Source organism: Panulirus ornatus, chromosome 9 (genome assembly GCF_036320965.1).
Source record: "Panulirus ornatus isolate Po-2019 chromosome 9, ASM3632096v1, whole genome shotgun sequence".
Taxonomy (NCBI): Eukaryota; Metazoa; Arthropoda; class Malacostraca; order Decapoda; family Palinuridae; genus Panulirus; species Panulirus ornatus.
Window position 1 is genome coordinate 45150256 of NC_092232.1, and position 12585 is coordinate 45162840.

The 12585-nt window shown below is 41.7% G+C and overlaps 1 protein-coding gene across 2 annotated transcripts in view; it reads right to left on the reverse strand.

Moving 5' to 3' along the window:
• The window catches only part of dgt3 (dim gamma-tubulin 3), a 111888-nt gene that overhangs the window by 91686 nt on the left and 7617 nt on the right, over window positions 1-12585 (reverse strand). For both annotated transcript variants that reach the window (XM_071665117.1, XM_071665116.1), the window contains exon 3: window positions 6904-7098. In XM_071665117.1, coding sequence (XP_071521218.1) covers window positions 6904-7098 — 195 coding nt within the window. The remainder of the gene's footprint in view (window positions 1-6903; window positions 7099-12585) is intronic.

Below are 12585 nucleotides of genomic sequence, written 5' to 3' on the forward strand. Positions count from 1 at the left end.
TAGAGTTGCCTCGAGAATGGTCTTCAGAATATTCGGTGTAGGAGGAAATCTGCTAAAAGCAGTAAAGAGTTTTTATCAAGGGTGTAAGGCTTGTGTAAGAGTAGGAAGAAAAAAGAGTGATGTTATGTGATATCACCTTGACTGTTCAGTCTGTTTATGGATGGGGTGGTGAGGGAGGTAAATGCAAGAGACTTGGAAAGAGGGGCAATGAAAGGGCCTAGGAAATGAGTTAGTCATTTTTTGCTAATGATACAGCACTGGTGACATATTTGAGTGAGAAACTGCAAAAGCTGGTGACTGAGTTTTGGAAGAGAGTGTGAAAGGAGGAAGTTGAGAGTAAATGTGAATAAAAGCAAGATTGTAAGACTTAAGAGGGTTGCGAGACAGGTTAGTTGGAGTGTGAGTTTGAGTAGAAAAAACTGTCGGAAGTAAAGATTCTAGATACCAGGGAGTGGATATGGCAGCAAATGAAACCATGGGTGGGGAAGTGAGTCAGAGGGTGGGGGAGGGGGGTGAAGGTTCTGGGAGCAATGAAAATGTGTACAAAGAGAGAACATCTCAAAGAAAAATGGGTACATTTGAAGGAATAGCACATCCAACAATATCATATGGCTGTGACATGTGGGCGACAGATAGGGTTGTGAGGAGGACGGATGTGTTGAAAATGAAATGCTTGAGATAATTTGTGATGTGAGGTGATCTGACTGAGTAAGTAATGAATGGGTAATAATGGGTAATAATGAATGGGTAATGGTGATAAAAAGAGTGGGTGAGAGAGCAGAAGAGGGTTTGCTGAAATGGTTTGGACATATGGAGAGAATGAGAGGAAAGGCTGACAAAGGGGATATACATGTCAGAGATGGAGGGGACAACAAGAAGCAGGAGACCAAACTGGAGGTGGAAGGATGGATTGAAAAATATTTTGGGTGATCAGGGACTGAACTTGAAGGAAGATGAAAGGCATGCATGGAATAGAATGAATTGGAACAATGTGGTATACTGGGATCATCGTGTTATTTACAGGCCTCCTCAGCAAAAAGATGATGATAAGATGTTATACTTCTCTTCCCCAATCTGATGCTCTGTACATGCCTTCACCCTCTCAATCAATACCCTCCCATATAATTTACCAGGAATACTCAACAAACTTATACCTCTGTAATTTGAGCACTCACTCTTATCCCCTTTGCCTTTGTACAATGGCACTATGCACGCATTCCGCCAATCCTCAGGCACCTCACCATGAGTCATACATACATTAAAAAACCTTACCAACCAGTCAACAATACAGTCACCCCCTTTTTTAATAGATTCCACTGCAATACCATCCAAACCTGCTGCCTTGCCGGCTTTCATCTTCCGCAAAGCTTTTACTAACTCTTCTCTGTTCGCCAAATCATTTTCCCTAACCCTCTCACTTTGCACACCACCTCGACCAAAACACCCTATATCTGCCACTCTATCATCAAACACATTCAACAAACCTTCAAAATACTCACTCCACCTCCTTCTTACATTACCACTACTTGCTATCACCTCCCCATTAGCGCCCTTCACTGAAGTTCCCATTTGCTTCCTTGTCTTACGCACTTTATTTACCTCCTTCCAGAGCAACTTTTTATTCTTCCTAAAATTTAATGATACTCTCTCACCCCAACTCTCATTTGCCCTCTTTTTCACCTCTTGCACCTTTCTCTTTCTTTTATACATCTCCCACTCAATTGCATTTTTTCCCTGCAAAAATCGTCCAAATGCCTCTCTCTTCTCTTTCACTAATAATCTTACTTCTTCATTCCACCACTCACTACTCTTTCTAATCAACCCACCTCCCACGCTTCTCATGCCACAAGCATTTTTTGCGCACTCCATCACTGATTCCCTAAATACATCCCATTCCTCCCCCACTCCCCTTACTTCCATTGTTCTCACCTTTTTCCATTCTGTACTCAGTCTCTCCTGGTACTTCCTCACACAAGTCTCCTTCCCAAGCTCACTTACTCTCACCACCCTCTTCACCCCAACATTCACTCTTCTTTTCTGAAAACCCATACAAATCTTCACCTTAGCCTCCACAAGATAATGATCAGACATCCCTCCAGTTGCACCTCTCAGCACATTAACATCCAAAAGTCTCTCTTTCGCACACCTGTTTCAGAAGTGGTAGAGGATGTGTGGATCAGGTGTTTGCTTTGAAGAATGTATGTGAGAAATACTTAGAAAAGCAAATGGATTTGTATGTAGCATTTATGGATCTGGAGAAGGCATATGATAGAGTTGATAGAGATGCTCTGTGGAAGGTATAAAGAATATATGGTGTGGGAGGCAAGTTGTTAGAAGCAGTGAAAAGTTTTTATCGAGGATGTAAGGCATTTGTACATGTAGGGAAGAGAGGAAAGTGATTGGTTCTCAGTGAATGTAGGTTTGCGGCAGGGGTGTGTGATGTCTCCATGGTTGTTTAATTTGTTTATGGATGGGGTTGTTAGGGAGGTGAATGCAAGAGTTTTGGAAAGAGGGGCAAGTATGAAGTCTGTTGTGGATGAGAGAGCTTGGGAAGTGAGTCAGTTGTTGTTCGCTGATGATACAGCGCTGGTGGCTGATTCATGTGAGAAACTGCAGAAGCTGGTGACTGAGTTTGGTAAAGTGTGTGAAAGAAGAAAGTTAAGAGTAAATGTGAATAAGAGCAAGGTTATTAGGTACAGTAGGGTTGAGGGTCAAGTCAATTGGGAGGTAAGTTTGAATGGAGAAAAACTGGAGGAAGTAAAGTGTTTTAGATATCTGGGAGTGGATCTGGCAGCGGATATAACCATGGAAGCGGAAGTGAATCATAGGGTGGGGGAGGGGGCGAAAATCCTGGGAGCCTTGAAGAATGTGTGGAAGTCGAGAACATTATCTCGGAAAGCAAAAATGGGTATGTTTGAAGGAATAGTGGTTCCAACAATGTTGTATGGTTGCGAGGCGTGGGCTCTGGATAGCGTTGTGCGCAGGAGGGTGGATGTGCTGGAAATGAGATGTTTGAGGACAATGTGTGGTGTGAGGTGGTTTGATCGAGTAAGTAATGTAAGGGTAAGAGAGATGTGTGGAAATAAAAAGAGCGTGGTTGAGAGAGCAGAAGAGGGTGTTTTGAAATGGTTTGGGCACATGAAGAGAATGAGTGAGGAAAGATTGACCAAGAGGATATATGTGTTGGAGGTGGAGGGAACAAGGAGAAGTGGGAGACCTAACTGGAGGTGGAAAGATGGAGTGAAAAAGATTTTGAGTGATCGGGGCCTGAACATGCAGGAGGGTGAAAGGCGGGCAAGGAATAGAGTGAATTGGATCGATGTGGTATACCGGGGTTGACGTGCGGTCAGTGGATTGAATCAGGGCATGTGAAGCGTCTGGGGTAAACCATGGAAAGTTGTGTGGGGCTTGGATGTGGAAAGGGAGCTGTGGTTTCGGGCATTATTGCATGACAGCTAGAGACTGAGTGTGAACGAATGGGGCCTTTGTTATCTTTTCCTAGCGCTACCTCGCACACATGAGGGGGGAGGGGGATGGTATTCCATGTGTGGCGAGGTGGCGATGGGAATGAATAAAGGCAGGCAGTGTGAATTGTGTGCATGGGTATATATGTATGTGTCTGTGTGTGTATATATATGTGTACATTGAGATGTATGGGTGTGTATGCTTGCGTGTGTGGATGTGTGTGTATATAAATGTGTATGAGGGTGGGTCGGGCCATTTCTTTCTTCTGTTTCCTTGCGCTACCTCGCAAATGCAGGAGACAGCGACAAAGCAAAATAAGAAAAAAAAAAAAAAAATGTGGTGTGAGGTGGTTTGATCGAGTAAGAAATAATAGGGTAAGAGAGATGTGTGGAAATTAAAAGAGTGTGGTTGAGAGAGCAGAAGAGGGTGTTTTGAAATGGTTTGGTCACATGGAGAGAATGAGTGAGGAAAGACTGACCAAGAGGATATATGTGTCAGAGGTGGAGGGAACAAGGAGAAGTGGGAGACCAAATTGGAGGTGGAAAGATGGAGTGAAAAAGATTTTGAGTGATCAGGGCCTGAACATGCAGGAGGGTGAAAGGCGTGCAAGGAATAGAGTGAACTGGAACGATGTGGTATACCGGGGTAGACGTACTGTCAATGGATTGAACCAAGGCATGTGAAGCTTCTGAGTTAAACCATGGAAAGTTGTGTGGGGCCTGGATGTGGAAAGGGAGCTGTGGTTTCAGTGCATTATTACATGACAGCTAGAGACTGAGTGTGAATGAATGAGGCCTTTGTTGTCTTTTCCTAGCGCTACCTCGCACACATGAGGGGGGAGGGGGTTGTTATTCCATGTGTGGCGAGGTGGCGATGGGAATGAATAAAGGCATACAGTATGAATCATGTACAGGTGTATATATGTATATGTCTGAGTGTGTATATATATGTGTACACTGAAATGTATAGGTATGTATATTTGCATGTGTGGACGTGTATGTGGGTGGGTTGGGCCATTCTTTCGTCTGTTTCCTTGCGCTACCTCACTAACGCGGGAGACAGCAACAAAGCAAAATAAATAAATAACAAAGATGCGTAACAAAATTGATCCTGTCCCTTAGAAATCTGGCATACGAAAAGAGGCTACAACAACTGGATCTCTTTTCCCTTAAAAAACATAGACTTCACAGCAACTTAATCCATGTGTTCAAAATTTTAAGTTCGACAGAGTAAATCATGAACATGTTTTTTGAAATACATGATGGTACAGTTACTAGGATAAACGGAATAAAACTCAAAGCTAAAAGGTGTAATACAGACATGGGAAAAGCTTCTTTCACTATAGGTGTGTTCAGCACTGGAATAAGTTACCATCAGACATAGCGAATGCTAAGACCATAAATACCTTCAAAAGTCATTTCGGCAAATATTTTATAAATTCAAGTACACCCTGAGAAAAACGCCAGAAATAAACTTATACATGACAGCAGTAAAGGCTTATGTGCACCAGCAGGGAATTGGTGATAGCTTAAAAAACTGCTGAGAAGAATTACATTTTCTTGTCATTATCTTTTTACCAGACAACCCAGTCATGGGCCAATCAGGCCTTTTGTCTGTCTTTCTCATGTAAACTGCTATATCCACTCCTTGGTATCTAAAACACTTCACTTCCTCAAAGTTTTCTTCATTCAAACTCAAACCCTAACTAAACTCTATTTCCACAGCTAAATCTAATAGCCTTGCTTTCATCCACATTTACTCTCTACTTTTCTGTTTTCACACACTCTCCCAACCTCAGACAAAGACTTCTCACTTGAATCTGCCACCAGCACCATCATCAACAAACAACAACTGACTCCCTTCTCAGGCTTCCCCCTTCCCCTAAGACTACAAACTTGCCCCTCTCTTCAAGACCTTGCATCTACCTCTCACCACACCATCCATAAACAAATAAAACTCCCACTGTGAAATTATACACCCCTGCCACAAACACACCTTCACCTGGAATCATTTGCTTTTCACTTGACCTACTCGCACACAAGCCTTATTCTCTTAATCAAAATTCCTCACTGATTAATAGCTTTCCTTCCACTCCATATATTCTTAACACCTTCCAGAAAGCATCTCTATCAACCTTGTCACATGCCTTTTAATGATTCATAAATGCCATATACCTATCCATCTGTTTCTCTATGTATTTCTCACACATTGTTCAAAGCAATTATCAGATCCACACATTCTACCATTCCTGAAACAACATTGTTTCTTGCAAGCCTGATGACCTTTACATGACACACCCTCTCAATCACTACTCCTCAATACAGCTTACCTGGTACATGCACTTTTTATCTATGTAAATCACAAATTCACCATTGATACCCCCTTGCTTTTATACACTGTCACTAAACATGCATTCTGCTAATCCTCAGGCATCCCACCATGATTCAAAAAAGCATCCTAACTGACCAATCAATAACACATTCCCCTAATCCTCGGTCATCCCACGATTCATACAATCATCCTAGCTAACCAATCAACATCACAGCCATCCCTTTCTAAAGAAACTCAACTGCAATACCATCCACTCTTGCTGCCTTGCCACATTTCATCTCGCACAAGGCATTCACCACCTTTTTTCTCTTAATCACACCACTTGCCAAGACTCTCTCACTTTACATACCTCCCTGACCCAACCACCCTATCATCAAAAACATTTAATAATCCTTCAACATATAAACTCCATATCCTCTTCACCTCATCACTACCTATTAATTCTTCCTTGTTTGCCCCTACACTGATGTTCCCATTTGTTTTCTTGTTTTTCTCACACCATAAACCTCTTTCCAAAACATCATATTCTCCCTAAAGTTTACTGACACTTGCTCTCCACCTCTCATTTGCCCTCTTTTTAATTCCTGTACCTTCCTCTTGAACATCTAATCACTCACACTGCTTTCCTGTAAGTATTTCCGAGAGCAATTATGTGTGAAGAGATACACAGATGAGAGATTTACTTCCATCTTTGAATCTAACTAAAGGATAATCTTTTCTCTTTCACTTATAACTTTACTTTGTTCATCCCACCACTCACTACTCTTTCACAACTGCACACCTCCCACCTTCCACAGGCCACACACTTCTCCAGTAAAGGTAGTAGAGAGAAAATGTCTCTACAAACACTGTGCTAAAGTTGCCCTTGGCCTGTTCATGGTGAGGCACTAAAGGATAAGAAGCAGCACTGGAGTACACTAGTTATGGAGACTCTACTGCCCTGGCCACCCCTTCAGGGAGTTTCGGTTGGAACAGGCATCATATATATAGATAGATAGACAATACAATCTACTAACTATGACTTCTTTAGCAATATACCCAAAAACTACTAGAGATAGCACCACATTTTAATTGCATAATTCATTGAGGAAAAAAGTAATACAGTACCTTAAGTGATTCTTTCTCATTGTTAAAACTTCTAGTTGATCCTTCAGTCTTTCATGTTCCTCTAGAGTGAACACATCTTGTTGATTTTCTCCCTCTGAAGATGTGAATACACCAGATAAACCAGAAAGACAGGCCTCCATATCCTCAAGCTGATGGCCTGTGAGCACCTCTCCCTTGGACATAAGTTCCTCATACCTGGTCATAATATAGATGAGTCAGTTACAGTACTGCATACAAGAATGATAAACACCCTATTCCATGCTTTCAGTTTCACTTACCACAAAGTTAGTCAGGTCACACAATGCATAAATCAATAGATCTTGTGCAGCTAATCAAGTTGACTAGCAGTACTGAAATGGGTGCGTGGGCTCACCGAGAGAATGTGAAGCCTCATAAATGGGTACTTAAGATAAGTGGATAGAATAAAGTTTGTGGAATGTAGTTTGAACAAAATGAAATATAAACTTTGTTTGGATTCTAAATAAATATTCTAGAGTTGCTGAATCTTATTCTCTTGGTGATAAACATAATTTAGTTCAGAACCACTGCTATAAACCTCTACCATTTCTGATTTGCACTTTACTATATTTCTGATGCTCTATGATGTTCACTAGTTATGGAGATTCTATTGCCATGGCAACCCCCTTGAGGGAGCCCCAGGTGGGAACAGGCACCAGATATAGACAGGTTGAAAGATATGATGACTAAACTATCTGGCCTCTAAACAAGATCTTATATAACTATTCTTATCATTTTTACTGAGTCACACATAAATCCAAGAAGAACATATCTTCCCCTATTTTCATTAAGATAGTTAAGATACAAACTCTCATGAAAAAATCTGGTTTAATAAGTGAAATAATACAAGAGCTGTACCTGTACCAGTGCTTTTCAAAACATTTTCTTCTTTAAATCTATTTCAACTAAAAGAGCCACAACACTTAAACTCACTGCTTTGTAATATCACTATTTTTTTAAAATGTCTACCAATCTATCTACACTACAATATTTCTTTGATAATACAGCAGGGTGAGTCAGCAGAAGCAATTCCTCAGACTCCTGACAATTCATTTTCTCTACAAATTTGCAACTATAAACAAGAAATGTTGAGATACAGAGCCAACACAGGAGTATAATTTCCACTTATATCATACATCAGGAGGTAAGGGGAGTGGGGGAGGAATGGGATGTATTTAGGGAAGCAGTGATGGCTTGCACAAAAGATGCTTGTGGCATGAGAAGTGTGGGAGGTGGGTAGATTAGAAAGGGTAGTGAGTGGTGGAATGAAGAAGTAAGATTATTAGTGAAAGAGAAGAGAGAGGCATTTGGACGATTTTTGCAGGGAAAAAATGCAAATGAGTGGGAGATGTATAAAACAAAGAGGCAGGAGGTCAAGAGAAAGGTGCAAGAGGTAAAAAAGAGGGCAAATGAGAGTTGAGGTGAGAGAGTATCATTAAATTTTAGGGAGAATAAAAAGATTTTTGGAAGGAGGTAAATACAGTGCGTAAGACAAGGGAGCAAATAGGAACTTCAGTGAAGTGGGCTAATGGGGAGGTGATAACAAGTAGTGGTGATGTGAGAAGGAGATGGAGTGAGTACTTTAAAGGTTTGTTGAATGTGTTTGATGATAGAGTGGCAGATATAGGGTGTTTTGGTCGAGGTGGTGTGCAAAGTGAGAGGGTTAGGGAAAATGATTTGGTAAACAGCGAAGAGGCAGTAAAAGCTTTGTGGAAGATGAAAGCCGGCAAGGCAGCGGGTTTGGATGGTATTGCAGTGGAATTTATTAAAAAAGGGGGTGACTGTATTGTTGACTGGTTGGCAAGGTTATTTAATGTATGTATGATTCATGGTGAGGTGCCTGAGGATTGGCAGAATGCTTGCATAGTGCCATTGTACAAAGGCAAAGGGGATAAGAGTGAGTGCTCAAATTACAGAGGTATAAGTTTGTTGAGTATTCCTGGTAAATTATATGGGAGGGTATTGATTGAGAGGGTGAAGGCATGTACAGAGCATCAGATTGGGGAAGAGCAGTGTGGTTTCGGAAGTGGTAGAGGATGTGTGGATTAGGTGTTTTGCTTTGAAGAATGTATGTGAGAAATACTTAGAAAAGCAAATGGATTTGTATGTAGCATTTATTGATCTGGAGAAGGCATATGATAGAGTTGATAGAGATGCTCTGTGGAAGGTATTAAGAATATATGGTGTGGGAGGCAAGTTGTTAGAAGCAGTGAAAAGTTTTTATCGAGGATGTAAGGCATGTGTACGTGTAGGAAGAGAGGAAAGTGATTGGTTCTCAGTGAATGTAGGTTTGCAGCAGGGGTGTGTGATGTCTCCATGGTTGTTTCATTTGTTTATGGATGGGGTTGTTAGGGAGGTGAATGCAAGAGTTTTGGAAAGAGGGGCAAGTATGAAGTCTGTTGGGAAGTGAGTCAGTTGTTGTTCGCTGATGATACAGCGCTGGTGGCTGATTCATGTGAGAAACTGCAGAAGCTGGTGACTGAGTTTGGTAAAGTGTGTGAAAGAAGAAAGTTAAGAGTAAATGTAAATAAGAGCAAGGTTATTAGGTACAGTAGGGTTGAGGGTCCAGTCAATTGGGAGGTAAGTTTGAATGGAGAAAAACTGGAGGAAGTAAAGTGTTTTAGATATCTGGGAGTGGATCTGGCAGCGGATGGAACCAGGGAAGTGGAAGTTAATCATAGGGTGGGGAGGGGGCGAAAATCCTGGGAGCCTTGAAGAATGTTTGGAAGTCGAGAACATTATCTCGGAAAGCAAAAATGGGTATGTTTGAAGGAACAGTGGTTCCAACAATGTTGTATGGTTGCGAGGCGTGGGCTATGGATAGAGTTGTGCGCAGGAGGGTGGATGTGCTGGAAATGAGATGTTTGAGGACAATGTGTGGTGTGAGGTGGTTTGATCGAGTAAGTAATGTAAGGGTAAGAGAGATGTGTGGAAATAAAAAGAGCGTGGTTGAGAGAGCAGAAGAGGGTGTTTTGAAATGGTTTGGGCACATGGAGAGAATGAGTGAGGAAAGATTGATCAAGAGGATATATGTGTCGGAGGTGGAGGGAACGAGGAGAAGTGGGAGACCAAATTGGAGGTGGAAAGATGGAGTGAAAAAGATTTTGAGTGATCGGGGCCTGAACATTCATGAGGGTGAAAGGCGGTCAAGGAATAGAGTTAATTGGATCGATGTGGTATACCAGGGTCGACGTGCTGTCAATGGATTGAATCAGGGCATGTGAAGCGTCTGGGGTAAACCATGGAAAGTTGTGTGGGGCCTGGATGTGGAAAGGGAGCTGTGGTTTCGGGCATCATTGCATGACAGCTAGAGACCGAGGGGGATGTTATTCCATGTGTGGCGAGGTGGCGATGGGAATGAATAAAGGCAGACAGTGTGAACTGTGTGCATGTGTATATATGTGTGTCTGTGTGTGTATATATATGTGTACATTGAGATGTATGGGTATGTATATTTGCGTGTGTGGACGTGTATGTATATACATGTGTATGGGGGTGGGTTGGGCCATTTCTTTCATCTGTTTCCTTGCGCTACCTCGCAAACGCGGGAGACAGCGACAAAGCAAAATAAAAATATAAAAAAATCATACATATAGGAGATATGAATCTCACTGGCTTATGTTCAAGCCCTTGTATGCTCACAGTTGACCTAGCTCTTCATTCTAACATCCAGGCTTTGTTGAAAAATGGATACCTGGTATAAGCTGGATTACCTTACTAATGTGGGAAAAGATCAACAATGAAAAAATAATATATATAAGGAGAGAAGTTTTCTCAGAGCAAAAATGGGTATGTTTGAAGGAATAGTGGTTCCAACAACGTTATATGGTTGCGAGGCGTGGGCTACAGATAGGGTTGTGCTGAGGACGGTGGATGTGTTAGAAATGAAATGTCTGAGGACAATATGCGTTGTGAGGTGGTTTGACTGAGTAAGTATTGAAAGGGTAAGAGAGATGTGTGGTAGTAAAAAATGAGTGGTGGAGAGAGCAGAGGAGGGTGTATTGAAATGGTTTGGTCACATAAGGAGAATGAGTGAGGAAAGATTGACAAAGAGGATATATGTGTCAGAGGTGGAGGGAACGAGAAGTGGGAGACCAAATTGGAGGTGGAAGGATGGAGTGAAAAAGATTTTGGGCGATTGGGGCCCGAACATATAGGAGGGTGAAAGGCGTGCAAGGAACAGAGTGAATTGGAACGATGTGGTATACCGGAGTTGATGTGCCGTCAATGGATTGAACCAGGGCATGTGAAGCGTCTGGGGTAAATCATGGAAAGTTTTGTGGAGCTGAGGTGGAAAGGGAGCTGTGGTTTTGGTGCATTACACATGACAGAGACTCAGTGTGAACGAATGTGGCCTTTGTTGTCTGTTCCTAGCGCTATCTCGCACATGCACAGGGGGAGGGGGGGGTGCCATCTCATGCATGGGAATGGATGAAGGCAGCAAGTATGAATAGGTACATGTGTATATATGTATATGTCTACGTATATGTATATATACGTTGAAATGTATAGGTATGTATATGTGCATGTGTGGGTGTTTATGTATATACATGTGTATGTGGGTGGGTTGGGCCATTCTTTCATCTGTTTCCTTGCGCTACCTCGCTAATGTGGGAGACAGCGACTAAGTATAATAATAAAAATTAAAATAAAATATATTTTATATTGATTTATTATATATAATCGCTGTTTCCCGTGTCAGCGAGGTAGCGCCAGGAAACAGACGAAGAAAGAATGGCCCATCCACTCATATACGCATATATTCCTACGAGTCCACGGGGAAAATGAAACACGATAAGTTCCCATGTGCACTTTCGTGTAATAATCACATCATCAGGGGAGACACAAGAGAGAAATATAAGTCAGTTGATATACATCGAAGAGATGAAGCTAGGACGCCATTTGGTAAACATGTGATTGTCCAAAATATCATGTTTCAGACAATCACATGTACATATACATACATACATATAAATACATACAATCACATGTACATATACATACACATACACAGACATTACATACAAACACATGTACATATTCATACTTGCTTGCCTTCATCCATTCCTGTCGCTATCCCACCCCACAGAAAAACAGCTTCAATATCCCCTGCTTCAGCGAGGGAGCACCAGGAATACAGACAAAAAGGTCCCATTCATTCACATTCAGTCCCTGGGGACAGGGTAGAAAGAATACTTCCCATGCATTCCCTGTGTGTCATAGAAGGCAACTAAAGGGGAAGGTATTGAGGGGCTCGAAATCCTCCCCTCCTGTTTTAATTTTTCCAAAAGAATGAACAGAGAAGAAGGCCAAGTGTGGATGTTCCCTCTAAGGCTCAGTCCTCTGTTCTTAATGCTACCTCGCTGACACAGGAAATGGCAAATATGTTTATGAAAAAAAAAAATACATGTATGTGTGTGTGTGGTCAGAAGCAGGGAACTCCGATGTAGAGTTACTGCTTTAGAGAAAAATCCAAGACCCTGGCATACCAGCTGGCTATGAAATTGGCCAATAAGAGTCTATCTGTAGGATTTAACAGAATGAAGTTATCTTATTGGTAATTTGTTGGTAAGACACAAAAGAAGTGGCATTCAAGAAAACACAGTGTAAAAAGGAATACACGTGCTACATGAATGGGAGGAAAAAATTTCTTATTAGACATCA